The 24,663-nt window shown below is 38.5% G+C and overlaps 1 protein-coding gene across 2 annotated transcripts in view; it reads left to right on the forward strand.

Annotated features, from left to right (window-relative positions):
• The window catches only part of LOC116309379 (glucocorticoid receptor), a 65,031-nt gene extending 43,874 nt beyond the window's left edge, over positions 1-21,157 (forward strand). For both annotated transcript variants that reach the window (XM_039617883.1, XM_039617884.1), the window contains 6 exons: positions 1,064-1,180; positions 4,883-5,155; positions 7,335-7,479; positions 9,349-9,479; positions 15,881-16,038; positions 16,364-21,157. In XM_039617883.1, coding sequence (XP_039473817.1) covers positions 1,064-1,180; positions 4,883-5,155; positions 7,335-7,479; positions 9,349-9,479; positions 15,881-16,038; positions 16,364-16,516 — 977 coding nt within the window. In that variant the 3' untranslated portion in view covers positions 16,517-21,157. The remainder of the gene's footprint in view (positions 1-1,063; positions 1,181-4,882; positions 5,156-7,334; positions 7,480-9,348; positions 9,480-15,880; positions 16,039-16,363) is intronic.
• Positions 21,158-24,663: the final 3,506 nt, after the last annotated feature.

The following is a 24,663-nucleotide window of genomic DNA, read 5'->3' on the forward strand; positions in this document are numbered from 1 at the left end:
CAGTGAAACTTTAAACTATGACCAATTCCACAGCATAGGTTATCTACTGAATACTCATCACAAAAATAAAAAGCATATCTGTTGCTAGAAGGAAAGTGGTTAATCTGATACTTCTCAGGTCCTGTCGTATAAGTGTTATATGCACTGGAACAAAAACGCTGTTGCATCAAGACTACATAACTGAGACATAAAGTAGATCTTCAAGCGTAGCCCATAAAATATTGAGCAACAGCCCAATGATTTAGTGAGGACTTTCACAGCTAAAAAATACAGACCTGAAAATTATATTGACAAAATGCTGCAGATTGTGATCTTGTAAGTGTTCAAGAGGCAATGTTAATGTAGGAAATGCCAAATTTATCCTCAGGCATGTTTGTCCTTCCACTGTAAACTTGCAATGAGGATCATTTTGGGGCAAATTTTAATCAGCAAAAAGAACGCGCAAGAAACAAAATAACTTAGTCTTCGGCTCTGAGACTCATGTGTATCCGGATTTAAATATGATTTTTTATTTAAAAAAATACAAGATATTGTAATTAAAGTATTTTAACCAAAGATAACAAAGCTAAGAGAATTGGTGACAACCAGGCCAAAATGTGCTTTATAGAAAAGTGCTGAGAATAACGCTCATTTGGATATCTGAGAGAATCAGAAAAAAAAAAAGTAGTTTAGGTGGTGATTGACTTCACATGACTTCCTCATTGTGGTCACAAATCAACTGTTCCTTCTTGTGTAACAAAGGGTTATTAAGAAATCAAAAGTATCCATGCTCTATAATCAAATGTTGACCTGTTTTGGAATCTGGTGCATGCTCCATAATCGGAATGTTGATAATATGGACTGTGCGTTACTCTCAAAGACCAAAGACCGTCTAGTCTAAGTGCATAGTTGTGGAAGTGAAGCTGTTAACACCAAAGGGATCCCACAAGCCTGTTAGGCTTACTGTAGAATCAACAGGTGATTAGTGTGGTCATAGATATTGCTCGTGCTAATCCTTCTCAAACATTCTTTGCTAGCTAATGTCTTCTTTTCCCCCTCCTTCTTCTCCTTCTTCTATTTACAGGCCAGCACAACTACCTGTGTGCAGGGAGAAATGACTGCATCATTGATAAGATCCGCAGGAAGAACTGTCCAGCCTGCCGCTTCAGAAAATGTCTTCAAGCTGGAATGAACTTGGAAGGTAAATGATCAGACCCATCTTTAAATGAGTCCAGCCAACATTCAAAGCTTTAATGAAAAACTGGGCATCTTTATCTTGTCTTATGTGCAATATTGTGAAGTAAAGTAAAGTACCTGTGCTGGTTATATTTCCAGCAGGGATTTGATTGGATCATTCAGACAAAGGTGGATGTGGCAGTTCATCTCTTAAAGTGTGAATTACTCTGTTCTTGGACTCTCATCTGTATGTGCAAGGGCTTGTTGCTGATTGGTGCTTCCACTTGGCTTATGTTCAGCCTATAATATTGACTGCTCTTCTTTCATCTTGGCTTCCACCATGACTAGACCAGTGCCACAGCCAAACTGCAGCAGTAATCCCTGCAGCTGCTTCAAAGTGCAGCCAATTTGTCATTCAGGGCAGCTGTGATTCAGTGCGAGCAGCTTTAGTTTAGGGCAGTGGTTCTGAAAGTTTTTCGGGAAGCCCCAACTTCAGAAGCTGAAAAAAGTTCATGTCCCACACAATTTGTAATCAATCATTAATAAAAACTGATCCAAATTGGTTCATTTAATGAAATTAATTGTACCAGTAACCTAATTTCCCCTTCAAGTATTAATTTTACCTAGTGTCCTCCTTTCTCCTTGGATGTCCATGTTCTACTTGCAGTGGTTCATTTAAAGAAACGCTGGTCTAGGCAGTATAATTCTCGCTAGGGTCGCAAGAGGTCTCTGGTCCAAATCCCAGATGATCTAGTGAACATGAGCCAAGTGGAAGCACCAATCAGGAGCAGGAGCATGCACATATAACTCTGATTGCAAAAACAAACAATCACATTATTTAGTAAAAGGAAGCCAGTGATGCAGAGCTGTAGCGACAGCTAAGAAAGGCGCATTCTGGCAGTGTGGTCTCAGTGAAAGAGTGGTTGTCATGAAATCATTCACAAGGAATGGAAATCATAGAAAAAAACTGAGGTAAATTGAGGACAAATTACACAAGAACTGGAAAGAAAATCTTTGACAATAAGTCTTATCGACTGAATAATCCAAATTTGAATTAAATTCTGGTTCAAATTATCATCAGTATGCATGAAGGAGGTCAGACGAGAGGTCCAACAGTGAGCATATACAGCCATCTGTAAAATGTAGTGGAGGCTCTGTCATGGTTTGGGGCTGCATTTCAGCCAGTGTTGTCAAAATTGATGGAACTGTAAACACAGAGAAGTAGCGTCAGATTTTGATTAGCCATGCAATACCATCTGGAAAGCATCTCATTAGCAACAGCTTAATTTTTTAGTGCAGCAATGATCCCAAGCACACTGCCAGTACAATAAAAGCATATAAAAAATGAAAAACACAAACTGAAACACTCATGCATTGGTCTAAAGAGACCAGACCTCGACATTATTGAACCAGTGTGTGATCATCCTGGTAGAAAGGGAAAAAAAGCAGTCAGTATCCAAATAACTTTGAGTACTTTAATTACAAGAAAGATGTGGTGAAGAGTAAAGATGGTTAAACCATATATTGGCTCTATTCTTGCCTTAAATCCAGGTTTTCCAGTTAAGTTTGCACACATTTTAATAAATTGCTGCACTTATTTCCCATTTTTTAGCAAGATATAAATAAATTGGAGTGGCTTGAAACTTTTGCACAGTAGTTTATTTCACTTACTTTAAATTTGTTATAAATCCAATGACACAGAAATTTCCTCCAAAAATAGGTAAACTCTCATTCTTTTATTTTAGCTTTAAAATTGAGCTAAATGACAGATTATTGACTATGTAAAGAACATTTTAGATTACAGATGAGATTAGTAGTTTAGTATAAAAATAAAGGAAGATCAAAGGAAAAAAAGAAACATACATTAAATATGGCCTAATGGCTAATATGGCCTTCTATATGGTTCACACTGATCACTGCTTAATTCACTACTAAGTCCAAGCCTCCAAAACTTCTATTACCTGATGACCTTTCAAATTTTTCTACTTGATCTAATGGATGTTTAGGACATAGTGCAAAGTTAGGTTGTGACAACGTTAAGGAAGATGGACATGGGAAGCAACAGGTTGTAAACAAAACAACAGCTTTATAACCAAGAAACTGCTTGTTGTGCTGTTTCCGCTTGATGCTCCCTTAGGGGAATGAAATTGCTGTTACTAGTTTGTGTGAATCAGCGTTGAGTGAGATTACATGTTAAAAGTGCAGTTTTGGTCACACAAGGGTGAAGGTAGGTTCGCACACAGAGAGTGAGAGGAACAAAGACAGAGAGAGGGATTTGATGGAAGTCAGCGCATCAGCAGACAGACTCCCAGCAGAAAGGCTCTTAGTTGCCATAGAAACACCAAGAGAGGAAATTAAAAAAGGTAGAGTAGGAAAAACATGTTTTTTCATGGTAACCTCTCAAAGTCTGACGTTTTGTACATTTAGTTGCAGAAAATGTTCAAATGAGGCTTAGATAATGTACAGTTGTGGGCAAAAAACACCGCAATTTGCCATTTCTGTTGTTTCACTGATGTCACACTGATGGAGAGAAGCTGCAAAAACAAAAAAAGCAACAAAAAAAATCCACTGTTAAGTCATATGTCCTCATAAATGGAAATCTTTTTGTGATTTTGTACCTGTTTACTGGGCAGAGACCAGCATGTGGCACTCTCCTGATCTTTAACTGGTTTGTTAAAACTCAAAGTGAAATTTCTTCATCCATGTTGTAAGGTGGGATGAAGCAAGCGTGTAACTTAAATAACCTATTAGCGTTAACTGGGAATATAGAAGTGTTTATACATACATGGATGCATTACAACGTTGATTTTTCTAGGTTAATTACACTGTGCAGTAAAACAGTGAAAGCTAATTTTGAACTGATTATTCACTTCAGGACATAATAGCCTGTCTTTATGTCACAAAGTAACTTTTTTGTATTCTGTGTGTTTCTAGAGCCAGATCATTTGGTCAGATCAGTTTATTTCAATTGTTTTTACAGTTCTAGTTTCACTGACTCTATATGTTTTCATTTTAGTTTTAATTTTAGTTCCATTGCCCAGCCCATGGAAAAGCAACCCTTTCCTCCAGGGTTTGCTCCTTGTGCATGTCTGGATCTCTTCCAGAGATGCTGTTGTTCCTAGAAGTATGTCTGCAATACCCATTGGGGCTCCTCCAATTCGTCAAAATCACGAGCCTTTATCTTGCATTATTTTTTAGTTATGAGGACAAGGTTCCAGAGAGTCCAATCTGACATCTGCAGAAGAACTGCAGGTGTGGCAAAAATTGTGTTTATGTGGCAAAAATACTACCTATTACATATTGCAGCTGGGCGCACAAAGGGCATGTACCACAGCAGAGACCGTTTGAGCTAAATATTTGGCTCTTGAACTGATGTTCAGTCTTGGACACTGCACACTCTTCCAAGAAAAAACCCCATTTGTTCTTGGAGTCATAGCTGATCTTTGAGCTGCACAGTGAAGGATTTTCAGAAAGCGATCTAAAAACAATAGCAGTGCCTAGAAAGGAGATGGACCTTGAAAGGTCAAAATTAGCCAGTCAGCCTGAAATGAGGTAAAATGAGGTAGAGCTTATGCTTTTTATGCATAGAATCGCTGAATTTTTTAATTGCACCTTGCACAAAACATTTGTAGAAAACACACTTATGAACAATTTATTTTAATAAAGCATTTTCTGAATGTTTTTTTTTTTCTGTACCTCTCTTTTATTGCTATGTCTCACCTCACAGCAAGGAAAAACAAAAAGCTGATCAAGATGAAAGTGCACCGGGCTGGGGCATCAGAGCCCACCATTAGCAACATGCCTGTTCCAGTCGTACCCAGGAGCATGCCCCAACTCGTGCCGACCATGCTGTCCATACTGAAGGCCATAGAACCAGAGATCATCTACTCGGGCTATGACAGCACACTGCCAGATACTTCATCACGGCTCATGTCTACTCTCAACAGGCTAGGGGGACAGCAGGTTGTCTCTGCAGTCAAGTGGGCCAAGTCACTACCAGGTAACAGAAAAGCTCTTTACCATGGATTCCCTTTGGTTTAGTTTATATGCACAGACTTGTTCGAACAGACTCCATCACTGGTGGTAAATCCATCTAGAAAATTGAACTAATGGGTCAAGTCGATGATGAAAAACAACTACATCCACTTTTACTTGTCTATTTTTTTTAACACATGATGCCAGTTAAGGAAGTTGCCTCAGTCGTACGTCCCCACTTAGGCCTTAGTCATATAGGCCTATAGACTGACCAACAACAATGTGGCTACCTCCAGTTGTTATAAAAAAAAATGGGGGACGAGTTTCCAGCACTGGTTAGCATGAAATTGGTCACAAAGAAGTATATGCCACTATACTGAAAACATTGTCACAAGTAGATTGCTAATAGCACAAAAGGCAGTACTTTTACTTTGAAGGCATATGTTCTCTTATTATGGTTTGTACTGCACTTCTCAGAGTTTCGCTACTACCTGGTGAGTAGTTTGCGAGTGTTTCAGTAGTACATACTTCAGTAGTGCTCTTCTGGTTAAAACCACAGCCTTTATTTGTCTGAGTGTTGTCATACAGTTTAAACAAAGCAGATAACGAGCGAACATGCAGTTGTGGCTCAGTTCAGTAGCCAGCTGGCTGTCATCTTAATGGTAGGGTGACCAATAAGGAAGTGTTTGATGCATCTCACTTCAGAATGCTCAAAAGGTAGATTTTTTTTTTTTGATTCCTCTTTCCTCGTTCCTTTTTTTTAAAATAGTTGTTTAGTTACCAATGTCATGTCACCTTAATGGCTGAATCCATAATTACAGATGGAGGAGTTATTGTATGTCATGGCCAGAGTTTTTAGAAACCTACCACTTCCAAGGTATAAGGTCATGACCGAAGTTAATAACTCATTAACTCTTAAATTTTGGGGATCACTGCATTGTTTTCGAAGCTTGTCACGAGAGCTCAAGAGCAGCACATGCAGTTTGTGCATTGCAATGGTACTGAACACACGTGTGCACCCCTTGATACCAAATGGAAATATGCCACTGCTAAAAATGCTGCTTAAACACAATAATTTGTGTATTAACAAGGGGAATGTGCTCGTAACTATAGATACAGTTTGACAGAAAACTACCAGTCGATGATATAATCTCAGATCCACACATATAGAATGTATCTTTGTACTATTGTTGAAATGCATGGAAAATGAGAATAGGAAAAACTTTCTTTGCCATGTTTGAGGACTCTTTCGCTCTAAGTGGAGCAAGACACTACACCAAAACATGGGATTCAGCACATAAATGGATATACTTACATTTTATTGTTGTCAATATAACTTAAATTCATGGTTTAAATGTCAAGAAAATACGATAATTGCTGGGTTTTATTCCTACGCTGTTTCCATTCCACCAAAACAAAAATGGAAACAAAATGAATTTGAAACTCCAACCACTCGTGCTAGTTTCAACTCATGAGAAAAGAAAGCACATGACTTGCTAATCAGTCCAAGGAGTTGCCTGTATTTCTGCTCCTGAGAAACCTCCCAGAAAACCATATTATTGGCTTTTCTTTTTGTAATTTCTCTTTATATGACAAGGGAAAAAATGAAGAGATAATCTGGTTTTAAATCTTATGTATGTGATGTCCAGAACTGGCAAGTCGAACGAGAGGAGAAGCACTAAAAGGAGGGGGGGGGTCTCACATAACTGAGCCATATTTCAAGCAAACAGAAAATGAAGGGACTTAATGTGCAGTTCAACCTTTATTGTTTTGAGAGCAGAAACAACTGAACAGCAATTCAATTTAAATATCCAATTAACTGTATGGTCCATTTCTAGTATTTCTTAGCTGGTTGTGTGGTAGTTTTAATAAAAGAGTTGAGCAATTACTTCCGCTTGTCTTTAATGTCTGTATTCTCTGAAATCAAAACATGAAAATATTCTTCACTGCTGTTTTAAAAGTATGCACAACTGATGACTATCACTATAACATATGCAATCATATGTGCTTACGTATAAGCACATTTGTAATAACCTCATAGCTTGCTTTGTTTTGAAGACCGTCAGTCCTAGGGAGAAAAAAAAATCACAGACAGTATTTGGTGTCTCTTTTTGATGTTGCATCTTTGAATTTGTTATTGTGGTTGTTTTATGAACTTGTGTTTATCTGGTTTAGTTGTTCTAACAGTCTTTTTACGTCCCTAGGCTTCCGCAATCTGCACCTTGATGACCAGATGACTCTGCTGCAGTGCTCCTGGCTCTTTCTCATGTCTTTCAGTCTTGGCTGGAGGTCATACGAGCAGTGTAATGGCAGCATGCTTTGTTTCGCCCCTGATCTTGTCATCAACAAGTGGGTAACAATCACAGCTGTTCTAATATTTGAGCAGTTTTGTTTTTCCATTTGCTCATTTCACGGTGTTAGTCTCACTTCATCATTTGACTTACAAAGTTAACCATTTATCTGTGACTCAGCTTTGTGACTCAGTATAGAAATCAGGTCAGAAGGCTGAGTGATAAAGTCACATGTAAATGAGAATTTACTGTCTAACAATGAGAATATGGTTATATTTTTGCTGAAATCTAAACTCCAGTTCTATGTTTTATTATGAGGGACGTGGAAAAGGGTGTTCGCTAGTTTTTGCTCATCGTCAAGCTGTGTAAGCTGCTTAACCCTTTATCCAGTTTCTATGTTAACCTTCTTAAGAAGCAGACATGAACCCAGGACTGACCTTCTCACCTAATTTTCAGAAGCAACAAAAAGCCCCCATGAATAAATAAGCTTGGCCAGTACATCAGCTATTATTGCCATGGTTTGCAGGTTCCTGACCCAAACGCAGACTTTTTCTGAGGCAGACTTCATAAACACAAAACACTTTGATTGAGGCAATGCGGAAAAAGGGGAAAAAATAATAAAAAATATTTAAAACCATTAATCCTGCAGATAGCACACCCAGGAACACAGTATAACTCAACAAGGAACAAATACAAACTGAGGTTTTTAATATACACAGGAGGTAATCAGGGAGAGTAGAAACGCCAGGGTAACAAGACACAACTGAAACTAATTAAGACATAAACGGATAAACGGAGACATAAAAGGAAATAAAACTAATATCAAAGCACATGGGGACTAATAAATAAAACAGGAAGTAACTAAATAGGAAATCATATACAAGAGGCAATGACTAGGGAGGCTAGAAAAAACAAAGTACAAGGAATCAAATATCTGTAATAATAGTCTGTAAACACTTCAAGAGTTACCCTACTCAAGTAATTCAAAAAAATACAGGAACAACTGCATTATGAACTATACTGTAAATAATTTTCTATGCCACAGAGGCGGGACTCAGGTTAGACTGCAGTATGTTAATTACATACTTACAACTTTCACTGCTTGCGGAAAATTGATTGATGAATTTGTGTTTACTACAGTCTTTGTCACTCCCAGAGGAAACAAAATAGAGGCTATTCTTGTGTACTCTTTTGTTACATATCCTTTTTTTGCCATTTGCCATTTATTTATAACAGCAAGTGACTACCCCTCCCTGAGTCTGGTCTCTTCCTGTTAAGAGGGACTTCTTCCCTCCCACTATTGCTTGCTCATAGGGGATCATATGATTGTTGGGGTTTTCTTTCTAATACTACAGGGATCTTACAGTAGAAAGTAAATTCAGGTAAATAGAACTGAACTATTAAGCTGTTTAAATACCTGCTGGGATTTCTGAAAGAACCATCCAGTTTTTCTACATTTGTAAACAGTGCTAAAAACACATCGACATCTTGCAAACAGCTCAACCTTTTTATTGGAAATGGTTAGAAAGAAAGCCCTGAGCTGTGAAGAGTCACTTCCAAAAGGAGGAGTAAAAAATAGATATGAAATGTGAAGATGTCATTGCCGATGGCACTGCAGTTGGTCAGAAAGAGTAGACAGTGCTCAGCCCAAGGCTATGTATCAGGAGAATGTGCTGTATTGATTTTCTAAGAAAAAAGTAATGTGGGCTGTGTGTTAGTGGAAGTGAGGTGTGAAAATCCATCATGACTGATTTTAGAGTCTGGATTTCTCCTGCAAGGATGTAGCACATCCCTGCCAGGGCTATTTATTGGGAATTGAATAACAGCATGAGTGAAACAGCTCCAAGTCTAACCTGTGTGTCTCTTTTAATTCTGTTTTCTTCTGTTTCTTGTCTTCACCTGCTCTACACTTCCTCTCCTCTCACAGAGATCGCATGAAGCTGCCCTTCATGACTGACCAGTGCGAGCAGATGCTGAAGATCTGTAATGAGTTTGTCAGACTGCAGGTGTCCTATGAAGAGTACCTGTGCATGAAGGTGCTGTTACTGCTCAGTACAGGTAATGGAACACAATTCACTTTGAAAAATGACAGCAGTGTTTTTCAAAAGTCTCTCTGCTGGACTGGAAAAATCACTTTTTATTGTATCTACTGTGTTATACAGCTGCAGCTTTTTTTCCATTTCCTTGCAATTTGTCACAGTAGGGCTGTTCTGGTTATGTTCCTCTCGATGAATGCGCAGAGGATTTTGATTGCTGCTACTAAAGGCCACAAATTTCATTACTTATCAGTAATGCATCGCCTTTGTGGCAAAGATTCAACGGTGCTGGAAACATTCCTCAGGGGTTTTGGTCCATATTGGCGTGATAGCATCACGCAGTTGCTTTAGATTTGTCAGCTGCACATCCATGAGGCAAACCTCCTGTTCCACCGCATCCCAAAGGTGCTCTATTGGCTTGAGATTGATGACTGTTAAGGCTATTTGAGTACAGTGAAATCACTGTCAAATTCAAGAAACCAATTTGAGATAATCTGATATTTGTGACATGGCATGTTGTCCTGCTGGAAACGCTATCAGGATTGATCATAATATAGTCATTAAGGGACTGACATGGTCAGCAACAATAATCAGGTATGGTGTGGTGTTTCAATAATGATCAGCTGGTACTAAGTTGCCAAGGTGGGCCAAGAAATATCCTCTAACTTCTACTACTGATACAAGGTAGGGTGTATCCATGCTGTCTTGTTGTTTACACTAAATTTTGAAATATCACATCAGAAATTGAGGCTCATCAGACCAGGCAGTACTTTTCCAATCTTCTATTGCCTATGCAAATTGCAGCCTCAGTTTCCTTTTCTTAGCTAACAGGAGTGGCACTTTGTGCAGTCTTCTACTGCTGTAGCTCATCTGCTTCAAGGTTTTTTTACACTTTATTTTTTATTGACAGTTTTGTATAATTTTTTACAAAACACGCAGACCCCCAACATTCACAGAGCATCCAGGCTAGCAAAAAACAAAAAAAAAAAACAAACAAACAAACAAACAAACAAACAAAAAGAAAAAAAAAAAAAAAAAAAGGACATATCCCTTTATGGTACAATCAGATCAAATAGCTGAACAACAGCATTGAAACATGGTATCAGAAATTATAATATTTTTCCATTTGAGTAAAGGTCCCATTTTTCCAGTATTTCTCAAATTTATCCGCAGCCAGTCTTAGTGAAAAAGTCAATCTCTCCATTGTGTAAATTTCCTTGATAATACCTATCCAGTCCAAGGATGACGGTGGATCCACATTTAGCCATTTGCGAGTTATAGCTTTCTTTGCACCAGCCAATAATATCAATAAAAGATATTTGTCTGAATTCCTCAGTCCTTGTGGCAAATCACATAGATAAAACACAGTGAAATCAGGGGCCAAGTTCAAGCCCATCATGGTATTGATTTCTGTGATCACTACCAGCCAATAGGGGACAATCTTGGCACATTCCCAAAAAATATGAAAATGTCCTGCAGATACACTTCCACAGTTCCTCCAACACTGAGCCTTGTCGGGGTCTTTACTTTGTTTACTCTTAGCATTCGGTGTGACAAAAAAACGCACTGTGTTTTTCCATGCAAATTCCCTCCATAGGCCTGAGCTCGAGGTCATTACCACAGCCTTACACATATTGAACCAGTTGTCGTCATGTATTATTATTTCAGCATCTTTTTCCCATCTAGTTTTGATATATGTTGTGTCATTATTCCTACTTGTTTGTAAACATTTGTATAATCTGGATATCTGTTTCTTTGGTGCATTCCCCTTACAAGAGTCAAGGAAGATTTTAACCAAGCCCGTGTCCTCCTCTTCTAGGAATTTTATGTTTCTGTCGTAATGGTGCCTCAGCTGGAGGTATCTAAAGAAATCCTGTCTTTCCAAGTAAAACTTCTCTGGAGTCGCTGGTAGTCTTTTAGTACATTTTATCTGTAATCTTCCAGTAACCTGTTATACCCTTATGTAACCACTGTATAAATCTCTTATCCTTGTTTGCAGGTGCAAAATCTGAATCATAAGCAGGCCATCTTAAAGTCCGGGCACTTTTTTCAGTTTTCTCATATTTGAGTATCTTATGCCATATCTCTATGGGCACTTTCATTAGCGCCGGGAGCAAGTCTGCATATATATGTCTTTTAATGAGCGGTTGATCTCCAAGCAGTGATTGGAGCGGTATCTCACAGTAGGATTGATCTATCTCCTTCCATTTAGCCTCACACATTGGGTCACACCACCCAATCATCACTCGCAACTGTGCAGCCCTATAATAGTCCTCAAGACACGGCAGAGCGAATCCACCTTTGTCCCTTTGCAATTGTAACGTCTGAAATTTTATTCTTGGTTTTTGTTTGGCCCAAATAAAGTTAGAGATCATCCTGTTCCATTCGTTAAATTGCTTGGAGGGTACTTGTATAGGCAGCGCCTGGAACAAATAGAGAAGCTTTGGCAAAGATTCATTTTTATTATATCTATCCGGTTATGCATATTCATTGGCAATAATGACCAGCGCTGTAGGTCTGCCTTAATTTCTGATGTTAGTGGGACATAATTGCATTCATAGAGGTCGGATAGATCTATGGGTATATGGATTCCTAGATATTTTATAGAGGTGTTACTCCAGTTAAACTTGGCTATCTTTTGAACATCTTGTGATGGGCGATAGTTATATAAGAGAATCTGAGTTTTCTGTAAATTTAATTTATATCCGAATACATGCCAAATGTTTTCAATAATGAAAAAAGATTAGGCAGACTGATTTCCGGGTTAGTTAGCGTTATGAGAATATCGTCAGCATACAAACCAACTTTATCGTTATATCGTTAATTAGTACACCTCTAATGTCTTTAGATTCCTGATAGCCTGCGCCAGGGGCTCAATGAATAGCGCAAAAGAGTGGGACTCAGGGGCATCCCTGACGACAGCCTCTCTCCAGTTGTAGTGTATCTGTTAAATCACCATTAATTTTAATCCTGGCAGTGGGTGAGTTATATAGAGACTGTAAGCATCTGATGATTTGGCTATTAAAACCAAATCTCTCTAAGGCCAAATAAAGATAATTCCAGCAGACAGAGTCAAACGCCTTTTCGGCATCAAGACTAACAGCTACTGATTCGATATTTTTCATTTTGTTTATTAGATGGAGAGCCCGCCTCACATTATCATGAGTTTGCCTATTTCGAACAAAACCTGTTTGATCTGTATCCGTTAGTTCTGAAGTTATAAATTCCAACCGTTTAGCTAATATTGTTGCAAATATCCTATAGTCAATATTCAAGACAGAGACGGGTCTATAAGAACCACATTCTGTTCTATTTTTACCTGCTTTGGGAATTACTGAAATAACTGCTCGTTTCCAGGATGGTGGTATCTCACCCCCTGTAAGCACATGGTTAAAGGTCTGCTTCAAGGTTTGATGTGTTGTGCATTCAGAGATGCTCATCTGCACACTTTGCCTATAATGAGGGCTAATTGAGTTACTTTTGTCTTCCTATCGGCGCAATCTGACCATTCTCCTCTGACCTGTGGCATCAGCAAGGAATTTTTGCCAAGGGAACTGTCACTCACTAAATATTTTCTCCTTTTTTCGATCACTCTCTGTAAACCCTATAACAGAAACATCCTAGCAGATCACCGGTTTCTGAAATATTCAGATCAGCCCTTGTGCACTTGCATCACCCTTTTTCTCCCCAATTCTGATGCTCAGTTTGAACCTTCAGCAGGTCATCTACATATGTAAATACATTGGGTTGCTGCTATATGATTGGCTGGTTAGATATTTGCATTACAAGCAGATCAACTTGTGTACCTAATGAAGTGGCCGGTGGTCGTATGTTTTAATACTGCAGTTTAAAGAACCTGTTTAAAATCACTGCTGACAGTAGCATACGGTAACCATGCCGCAAGTGTCTACACTGTCAGAAGCATAACGGCAGAACAGTAACATTCCTGTCTGCAATAATTTAAACCCAGTCTGCTGACAAAAGCACAGAAAATGTTTTGTTCTGTAGATGCATTATTATGTGTGTCTGTCAGTGCTCGCTGGACCTTTATTTCAGTTTACGTTCACAGGGTGTTATGTACCCTAAACCATTTCAAGCACTTGTCTTGCATTTTCTTTAACTTCATTGTTTGGTTTAAAGTGTATCTTAAGTGTTTTCTTTCAAGGGTCTCCTTCAGTTCTGAAATTCAGCGATCAAACACGGAGCCATTTCTTTTTAGAAGGACACATGAATTCAAAATGCCACAGAAAAGACCGGGTGTTACTGTTACTATCAAAATATGCAAGTTTGATGTTCTTTTGACATTCTTCACCAATCTGCGATGTAACAATGTGATATTTTCTTTTAGATGCCTTCTGTTAAATGTTACTGCTCTGTGAAAGTGCAGTCCTTTCACAGATCTTACCTTGGTAGAGAGTCATTTAATTTCCGTACAAGAGGGTCCACTGAGAGTTGAATTAGTATAACTTTTGTATTTCTTATCTCACTGAATAAAAACAGTTAGCTTTTTTTATTACTGCTGTTTAATCTTCTTTTATCTACAGTTGTCCAGTGAAAGCACATTATTAAAAAAAGTAAAAACTCATTTAAACTCAATAGGCTGTGTTCATCAGGCCTCTCTTTATTTAATGTTTGAAGAGGTCTAATAATGAGAGCTGTGGGTTACCAATCAGTAACCTAACCCTACATACTACACAAGGAAACAGTATCACTAAATCAGACCTTTCCCCACTTATTTCAAATTTTCTTGTCTGTGATGGAGAGCATTATTCTCAGAGAATGGCGACAAAGAGGATGCACTTCAGAAGCAATTAGCTTGTTATGCAGAGGAAATTACATTTCCATACTGTGCACCGGCTGCATTTTTGTACCTGAGAGCGATTTCCATCCGTTTCCCTCAGGGATGGAAATACTATTAGATGGGACAACTTTGGTTTGAGCTGCTTTTATCCATTCTCGCACACATTATATGGAATTTCAAGTCACTTATAAGACTATTTGATATATTGTCATATTTAGTTAAATAGAGAAAATAGAGAATGCTCAGCAGCGTGAAAGCACCACAAAACATAAATAACTCAATAAAGAATTAATAGGTCATAGAATAAAAAAAACACAATTTGTTTAATGAGTTTGCAGTGCCATTGTTGCCTAGCACAATCACTGCAAGTCACTGCTAAACTGTGTGGCTCACTGCCTGACGCCACACTGACGAGAGTCCACAATGTGCTGATACAACTGTATTGCTTTTTAAGTTTGCAGTTTTTGCTTTTCAGCAGTGACTGGCACTGACCGTGAAAGTCCTCAGTGTGTCCTCGATAATATATCATTTAAATGCAGGGAATCATTTTGAAGGGTATTCAAACGTCCTGATTTAAAAAGCTAAAGTGACACCTTGCACAGCAGCTGGTACTACTTTTAGCACAACCCCAATTCCAAAAAAGTTGGAACATTTTAAGCAAACTGCAATTATTTTCAAATCTCATAAATCTATATGTGAAGTCAGACCCCGACACACATACACAAGTCCACGGGTGGGGTGACAGCACGTTTATTTCATTAACAATGTTCGATGTGGTTTCAGCACAAACGCATGGGACACAGACACTCCCGCTCCGCTGTCACGTCCGTTCACCCCCCTCCTCGACTGTCACTGCAACATAAAAAGATTCACAATCAATCACTCATCCCCAGCACACCTGTTCCGCCCACCTCCGATGTGTGTGATCATGATCCAGAAACGCTGTCATCTTCTCTTGATTAAAGCTTATTTAAAATGGACTGAGGAAAAGTGGAAACTGTTCTGTGGTTTGAAATTCTTTTTGGAAAATATGGAGACCATCCTGTTTGTTATCAGAACTCAGTTCACAACCTGCATCTCTGATGGTATGGGGGTGCATTAGAGCCTCAGGCACCATCAATACTGAGAGGTTTATAGAGGCTTTAGGGCATATGATTCCATAACCTCTTGTTCAGGCAAGGCTGGCATATTTCAGCAAGACAATGCTAAATTGCAACTTTAAAAAGCATGGCTACATAGTAGCAGAGCCTGGCTGTAGTTCAGACCTTTCAGCAACTGAAAATATTTGGCACTGAAAATATTTGGCATCTGTTGTCAGTCTTCTCTTCCCACAAGACATGTGTGATCATGTGTGTCTGAATGCAAACTTCTCACCTAACTCTTTTTGCCTCAGTAGCAGACACAGACCTGATTAGGATAAATTCTTATTAAAGTTTTGTTCTTATTCTTGGTGTTTTTTATTTGGACCTTCAGAACACCTTCCTCTGTTAACCACCAGCCTAACAGAGCAACAGTTTCCTTGAAGCTTACCAGCTTCAATTAACATTTATTTATTTTATTTTTTTTCCTAAATGATACTGATATATCGCTCTGTGTTGTATTCTCTGTCTCTGTGTGTGCAGTACCAAAAGATGGCCTGAAGAGCCAAGCAGTTTTTGATGAGATCAGGATGACCTACATCAAGGAGCTGGGAAAAGCCATCGTCAAGAGAGAGGAGAACCCTAGTCAGAACTGGCAACGCTTCTACCAGCTAACTAAGCTACTCGACTCCATGCAGGAGGCAAGTGAAACAAAAACACACACGTTTAAGTGTTTTTAGGCCACTTTGTTTCATCTAGCATTTTTTTGATATTTATCCTGTAGATTGGCTTCCTTTGTTTTTTTAATACCAGCCAGGTCTTTTCCACCTGAAGAATACGCTCATATTCTGTGTAGTGCACTAAGTTTCAATCAAGTTAGTTTCTAACACTCTCCACTTCTGCCTCTCTGTAAAAACTTGTTGTAGACGTAAAGATCTTGCATTTAGAGCCTACTCCACTTTAAGGGTAATCCTTTTAAGTAAAGTGAGTAAACAACTCTTACTAATCTCTTTGTGTCTTAACCAGATGGTCGAGGGTCTTCTCCAGATCTGTTTCTACACCTTTGTGAATAAAACCCTCAGTGTGGAATTCCCGGAGATGCTGGCAGAGCTCATTTCCAACCAGATACCAAAATTCAAAGATGGAAGCGTCAAAGCTCTGCTGTTTCATCAGAAATGACTGCCTTAAATTGTGAATCAATGCCTTAAATCCTGCCCTGCACATATACCTCTCCAGGGGCCCCTAGCTTGCATATCCTGCCTCCCTCATCGCTCCCTCATAGCTTGCATATCCTGCCTCCCTCATTCAGTTTCTCAGTTTTTCCTGGGCCTCCTCTAGAAATTCTGCCACGCCCCTTTGGGGCTCAGCCATTCAGCCTAATCTTGGAGCACAATACCTGTGGCCTCAAGCCCCCTATCCCAGTCCTAGTCCTGCCATAGTATCTTATCACCGACCTATAGCCCTTCCTCTTAGTTGGACTCTGAATGTCTCTTGGGATGGATGCATTTTGGATAATTTTTTTTTCAGTCCTCCCTCACCTACTCTACACCCATAGCCCTGTGCTTGTATTTTTAATGCTTTCTTACAATGGCTATGTGCCTCATATTCTTTCAAGCCTCTAGTATTTTACTGCAGTTTTCACAGAGAAGCTAACATATACAGTACAAACACCTTTTCCTCCAAGAACATTACACCTGGTATACTTTGCAACTTGAAAGGTTTTGCAGTTCAAGCCTAGTGTTCCTCTGCTCACATGCCCAGCTTGTATCTATCGGTCCTTCCCAGCTTCACTGTGCAGAGAATGTAGTGAGTGTCCACTTTTCTGGGGGTTTTTTTGGAAGACCGTTCACGATGAAGGGGACAAAAAAACCTCAGAACAGTTGGAAACAGTCACATGAAAGAATTTTATTATTCTTCACGACAAATGGACAGGGCAAACTTTCCCGTTGTGAATTACATATCACTTCAGAAATTATTCAAATCACAATTCTACACAAGACCACTGAGAAAAGAAATCAGCTAGAGACATATTCTCTATTTATTTTATGCAGGCACACAATTCAAGTCACATACAGAAGCAAGACACACACACATTCACTCAGCCAAATGTTTACACAGGATGTACCTGAGGGAAAACCAGTGCCTTTTAGTTTTTACGCTCTTCATAGCCATCCACTATAAGCTGTAGGTTTTTTTGCATTAGAAGTTGATGTCGACATCTTTCCACATGATTTGTCTGTTTCTCTATTTCCGCGTTGTAATTTCTGTTTTCTTTTTCCGAGCTGCCATTTCAGTGTTCTTAATGTGGAAATCTCTCTGTTTTGTTCTTATCTCCTGTTCTGCATGTAGGAACACAGCCTATGGTACAGATAAGTAATGTTAAATGTTCAGTTTTATCACATTGCAAAAAAAAAAGTCCCAAAACAAATTTTTTTTGGTCTTTTATTATCCATGTGAAGTATATTAGATAAATTTGCCGCCTCTCCCAGTCAGTATGAAATTCTGTTAAAAGTTCTATTACCCTGATTACCCAGCATATATAATGAATGCACTTACAAATAGCTTTTTTTCTTGCTTAAGCTTCAGCCAGCTTTGATCTAAATGGGTACTGCTAAAATTCAAATTAAAGACACATTTAATATTTTGTACTACTTGGGAGCAGACTGATTTAAATTTTAGGATTTCTATCTTTAAAAAGTTTTTTTTATGTTTTAATTGCATTTGTGTTTTATAACCAAAATGCATTTGAAAAAGCCATCCGAAGTATCAAAGGGCCTGCTGTCTGTTTGAAAAGTGACGTAATGAGTCAATTAAATCTGGCTTGAAGTTAAACCGTCCTTTTATTTCCAGCTGCATTCAGACCGAGGTTGGTAGTTTAGTAAATGCACTATATGGACAAAAGTACTGGCCCGCCTGCACATTACACCTACTGTACAGGAGCTTCTCAGCCATGGAAACCCTTTGCCATTAAGCTCCTGGTTCACAGTTTTTGTGCTGACGATAATACCAGAGGTGAGTTGGGAATTCTGCAGTTATTGAGTCAGCAGAGCGACTTTTACATGCTACAGTGCTCGGTGACCCCGCTCTGTAACTTAACTTGGTATGTCACTTAATGGTTGAGTTACTTTGGTTCTTAAACACATCCACTCTGCAATAAAGCCACTTACGGTTGATGATGGAATATCTAGGAGGGAAGAAATTTCACGAACTGATATGTTGCAACAGTCACTTGCAGCTATTATAGCACCACCCTCATTCCTTTCACAAATGTTTGTAAAAGCATTCTGCGTGGCTAGGTGCTTGATTTTGTGTGCCTAAGGCAACGGGACTGAAAATTCCTTTTGTCCATATAATGCAGCTTTAACCAAATATAACTGAAGTAGGAGTGACCTGCTAGTTCGTATTCCTCGTCTGCTCTTCATAAATTTGTGTGAGGTCATAAAACAATAGAAAAAACTTCAATATGTCAGACCCCAAAAGGTACTAATGTTAGGATTGTTGTTGTTTTTTCATTTTTCAAAGTAAAAGGTTTAACTGACTCAAAAATGGTAGCAACATAGCACTCGTGATAGGAAATTAAGGCATAACATTGATGGAAAAAGTATCGTTTCCTTCAAGATACCATTTTGATTTAATATTTCCCTTTAATTACCATTAACTGAATGTACTTGCAAAATCAGGACTTATTATATGGAGTTGCTGTGCCAACATTGTGAAAATACAAAAATATATTTGTTTAAAATAAAATATTTATTTTGTATACTGGACGTGAAAATGGATACCCATAATTGATGAAGCCTATGTTTTAAAAACATTGCCCCTCTAAAGCTCAAAACGTTGGTCTATTGATTTGTGAATCCAACCTCAGGAAGTGAGTGATTACTTCACATGGATGTGCTCTACTTGTTCCAAATGTAATGGAAATACCCGTTTTGTTTTGGTTTGGGTTTTTTTCTTTTCTGGAGATGTGAAAGAGTACTTGTGATCTGACATTAAGTGGTTGTTGTAACTTTGCTTCAGGGTGCTCATTTATTTACAAAAAAAAAAAATTACAAAAAAAAAAAAAAGGATTGTTCAGTGTCACACCTACACCAGCTTAAAGTACTGATTGTTATCATTTAGCCCATTGTATGATAAACCTTTTTGTGATCAACAAAAAAATTGTATTTTTGAATTTTCAAAATACATTTGTAATGTGAAAATTCATACCAGCTTGTGTGATGGCCAAAGCAAAATGCAGTGCAGTTGTACGCTGGCTTCTGCTGGAAGTGTTAAAACAAAATGCCCTTCACCACCTCCTGTAGAGTACAGTTACTTTCCTCAGTATGTGTCTTATGACTGTCAGGCCTCTCTGCCTAAAATGTCAGCTGTACAGATTTTCAGCTGTTTACTCTGAACAGTACTCGCCCCTCTGCAGCACATAACTCTGAATGCCAATTAGCAGAGACCAGGTAAGCAGGTTGCCATAGAGACTGGTCATTTGTATGTTAGTTACGGCTAACAGCACAGTGGGCACTGGAAGCATACAAGCCACTGCTGAATAAGAGCCATCTTTTTTTCTTCTTTTTTTCTTTTAGGGGTGGTCACTCGCTTCAGGGTTGTTTCATTGACAGTGCAGGCTTTCAGCTCCACCTTCAAACTGTGCCGTGTGTCCTTGTGCTGTAAAAAACATGAGCTTGTCGCTGCTCGCATCACTGTGTGTTGATTATTCTAGAGAAGAATTGACTAAACTATTTGTTTGGATAACTTGGAGATGGTATTACAGTTGTTCCAAGGTGGTGGTGCTTCAGAAAACCAGCTTTAACATCTAGATGTAACCATATCGCTGCTTATCTCGGAATGGCTATAGGCGCATATAGCAATGCTGGCATATCTAGTGCAATGTAAACATCATCTAAGATTACAAAACATTTTTGCATTTCACCTTCATGCTCGATTAAAGGCCTTGCGAAAGGGAGCCAGAGAGCCATAGAAATAAGATTTCACATCAGGAAATAGATAAACCCTTAACATATATCGATGCTTTTAGAGATTGATCTATTGTAAAAATGATATTTTCTGTGATTTTGATTACATCGGCTTGATCCTCTTTGATATGACTAATTTTGCTCAGTCGTTTTTGTACATTGAATGAGTCAAGAAAGTAAATATTTTTCTGTTTGTTGGTTTGTGTTTGATAAAGGTAGATGTGTTAAATCCATAAGGAAGTGTTGAACATGTTTGTCTTGTGAAGTAAATGTAAATTCTCAAGTCCATGAAAAAGTCTACATGAAAGCTCACTGTGTTTTTAAAGATAAGGAAATGAGGGAGAGGGACAGAGAAAGACTGGTGGAGATTTTTAGGTTTATATAAGAGTGACCAAAGCAGAGGAGAAAACAAAAATTAACAAAAGAAGTATTCAAGCAGTTACATTTTGAGTAGCACTTACTATCCAACTTCTAGTACTTCTTGTTTTATTTTAAAGATGTCTTTTGTAAAGGTCGTGGCTTTGGACCCCATGTATTGTTCTGTGAGGATTTACTGGTCACTTTAAAAAGAAAATTTAAAATGTTGACTCTCCATATGAAAGTAAAATTTACCAGAGCCTGACAGAATTGCACTACCCTGATATTGTTTGATATAATCTATTTTGTATAAAATACATGCAAATGTTATCTTTAAAGATTAAGGGCAGATCATGTTTCACTGGTATATATGGCTATAGCTTTCACTAAAGTCTGTTTTCTTCGTATTTCAGTTATGTAAATGTAATCCAATGTTAAAAAAATACAAACCATTAAAAAAAAACAGTAGTTTGTATTACTTCTGTATTACACCCTTCCTGTAGTCGGTGTCAATATTTTCACCTATTTGATTAAATGTTGAATTAAGTTATGTGTCGTTCTATGACATTGGGTTTGACATAGAGTTAGATGATCTTTTTGTCATCACTGGTTAAGAGTGGAAATTTGGAAGAACTGATTGCTCTTTAGTTAAAAGCATCTTACACAATAAAGTCTCCTGTTTTTCAACACTCAGCAACATGGATTTCATTTTTTTGACTTGGAACAGAGTTAAGGAAAATAAGCTTTATTTTGATATATCAAAACAGGTCTCACTGTCCAATCCATACTGGAAACATGATTGGATAAACATACACGTGAAAACATGCATATGTCCTCTCACTGCTACGGTTTCCTTTTATGTGTTAGATTAAATTTATTGAACCATTGTTATCTGACATTTTTATGTTACTAGTACATGCCCATGATATTGTTAAATCTGAGATTTTAGTCTGTTGTTAAGTGGTTGCTAACCAAGCCGATGGCATAGTAATATATCACGCATAATGAAAGTTTGAGGTTATGAGTTAGATACTTATGCCATGAAAATAAAATCGTACAATGCTTTTATAAGCTGTTCCAGGTGCATAAACATTGGAAAGGGTTTATTTTAGTCCATTGGTTGGTGGTTGCTTGGCAACATGACTAGCCTTAAAATGTGATAGATAAGACCCTTCAGGGGGACGATGTGCCAATTTTGGTTGCTCAATTCCTGATCATGTAAGACACAAACATGGAAACAGACTTTGTGTTGAGGCTACACTTTATCTTGCTAATTTGTATATATTATCCAACATACATAATGTTAAAAATGTTTAGCCTGACTTTTACAGAACCTCTAAAACTAATATTTTAGCTATTAGTTCATTTTTACGAGTTATCCTTTTCAAAATTAAAGAAACAGTTATAGTTTTTCTTTTTATTTTGTTCATTTCACATTTTTCCTTCTTTTTAAAGTTATGTAACTAATTAAATTAAACACACACACACACACACACACACACACACACACACATTTATGTGTAGTTTATTGTGTTCTATGAATGTCCAGAATGAAGTCGTCCTATTCCTTCCTTTCACAATAAAATTCCCTGAATATGAAGTGTGGCTTCTGTGCCTAATATTAGTGGAGAGGTTTTAACTTGCATAGCTGTATAAAGTAACTGTAGAAATTAAAATAAACTTGCACTACTATTCTTTAAATTGTGAAAAAAATAATAATAGTTATTTACTATTGTTATTCTAAGTATTATTATTATTATTACATGTTTTTAATATATGGTATGTCCAAAGGCAAAAACACTGGTCATTTCATTAGACACACATTGCTAGTTCCAGGCTGGTTCCCCTTTTGTCTTCTAAATTTACCTTAATTCTTCATGGCGTAGGTCTCACAAGGTGCACAGACCTCTTTGTAAGAAAAAAAGAAACAAGCCCAAACATACAAGTAAACTACAGGGTGGGCCATTTATGTGGATACACCGTAATAAAATGGGAATGGTTGGTGATATTAAAGTCCTGTTTGTGGCACATTGGTATGCCACAAAGGGGGCAAACTTCTCAAGATGGGTGGTGACCATGGTGGCCATTTAGAAGTCGGCCATCTTGGATACAACTTTTGTTTTTTTCAATGGGAAGAGGGCCATGTGACACATCAAACTTATTGGTAATGTCACAAGAAAAACAATGGTGTGCTTGGTTTCAACGTAACTTTATTCTTTCGTGAGTTATTTACAAGTTTCTGACCACTTATAAAATGTGTTCAATGTGCTGCCCATTGTGTTGGATTGTCAATGCAACCCTCTTCTCCCACTCTTCACACACTGATAGCAACACCGCAGGAGAAATGCCAGCACAGGCATCCAGTATCCGTAGTTTCAGGTGCTGCACATCTCGTATCTTCACACCATAAACAATTGCCTTCAGATGACCCCAAAGATAAAAGTCTAAGGGGGTCAGATCGGAAGACCTTGGGGGCCATTCAACTGGCCCACAACGACCAATCCACTTTCCAGGAAACTGTTCATCTAGGAATGCTCGGACCTGGCACCCATAATGTGGTGGTGCACCATCTTGCTGGAAAAACTCAGGGAACGTGCCAGCTTCAGTGCATAAAGAGGGAAACACATCATCATGTAGCAATTTCAAATATCCAGTGGCCTTGAGGTTTCCATTGATGAAGAATGGACCCACTATCGTTGTACCCCATATACCACACCAAACCATCACTTTTGTTGTTCCAACAGTCTTGGAGGGATCCATCCAGTGTGGGTTAGTGTCAGACCAATAGCGGTGGTTTTGTTTGTTAACTTCACCATTCACATAAAAGTTTGCCTCATCACTGAACAAAATCTTCTGCGTGAACTGAGGGTCCTGTTCCAATTTTGGTTTTGCCCATTCTGCAAATTCTGTGCACCTATCTGGGTCATCCTCGTTGAGATGCTGCAGTAGCTGGAGTATGTAAGGGTGCCATTTGTGAGTAGCTAATATCCGCCGAAGGGATGTTCGACTAATGCCACTCTCCAGTGACATGCGGCGAGTGCTACGCTGTGGGCTCTTGCTGAATGAAGCTAGGACAGCCACTGATGTTGCTTCATTAGTGACAGTTTTCTTGCGTCCACATTTTGGCAAATCCAACACTGAACCAGTTTCACGAAACTTAGCAAGCAGTTTGCTAATTGTAGCATGGGAGATGGGTGTTCTCGTAGGGTGTCTTGCATTGAAATCTGCTGCAATGACCCGGTTACTGCGTTCACCAGATATCAACACAATTTCGATCCGCTCCTCACGTGTTAACCATGGCTGTGAACAAAGAGAAACTTGTAAATAACTCACGAAAGAATAAAGTTATGTTGAAACCAAGCACACCATTGTTTTTCTTGTGACATTACCAATAAGTTTAATGTGTCACATGGCCCTCTTCCTATTGAAAAACAAAAGTTGTATCCAAGATGGCCGACTTCTAAATGGCCACCATGGTCACGACCCATCTTGAGGAGTTTGCCCCCTCACATATACTAATGTGCCACAAACAGGACTTTAATATCACCAACCATTCCCATTTTATTACGGTGTATCCATATAAATGGCCCACCCTGTATATTCCCAAAAGATTTTACTAATCTGACTTCACACAACTCTGACCTGGAGTGACTTTTTTAATCCTCAGGGTTTAATATGATGTTGGCCCAAGCTTTGCAGCAATAACAGCTTCAAATCCTTTGGGAAGGTTTTCCACATGGTTTAGGAGTGCGTTTTCTTTTTGACCGAGAAGTCCTGACTCGCAGTCTCCGCACTAATTCATCACCAAGGTGTTCTGTCAGGTTGAGGTCAGGACTCTGTGTAGGCCAGTCAAGTTCTTCCACACCAAATTTGCTCATCCACGTCTTTATGGACCTTGCTTTGTGCGCTGGTGTGCAGCTGTGTTGGAACAGGAAGGGGTCACCCTAATCCCCAAACTGTTCCCACAAAGTGGAGAACATGAAGTTGTTCAAAATGTCTTGG

This window comes from Oreochromis aureus, linkage group 10 (genome assembly GCF_013358895.1).
Source record: "Oreochromis aureus strain Israel breed Guangdong linkage group 10, ZZ_aureus, whole genome shotgun sequence".
In the NCBI taxonomy this organism is placed as follows: Eukaryota; Metazoa; Chordata; class Actinopteri; order Cichliformes; family Cichlidae; genus Oreochromis; species Oreochromis aureus.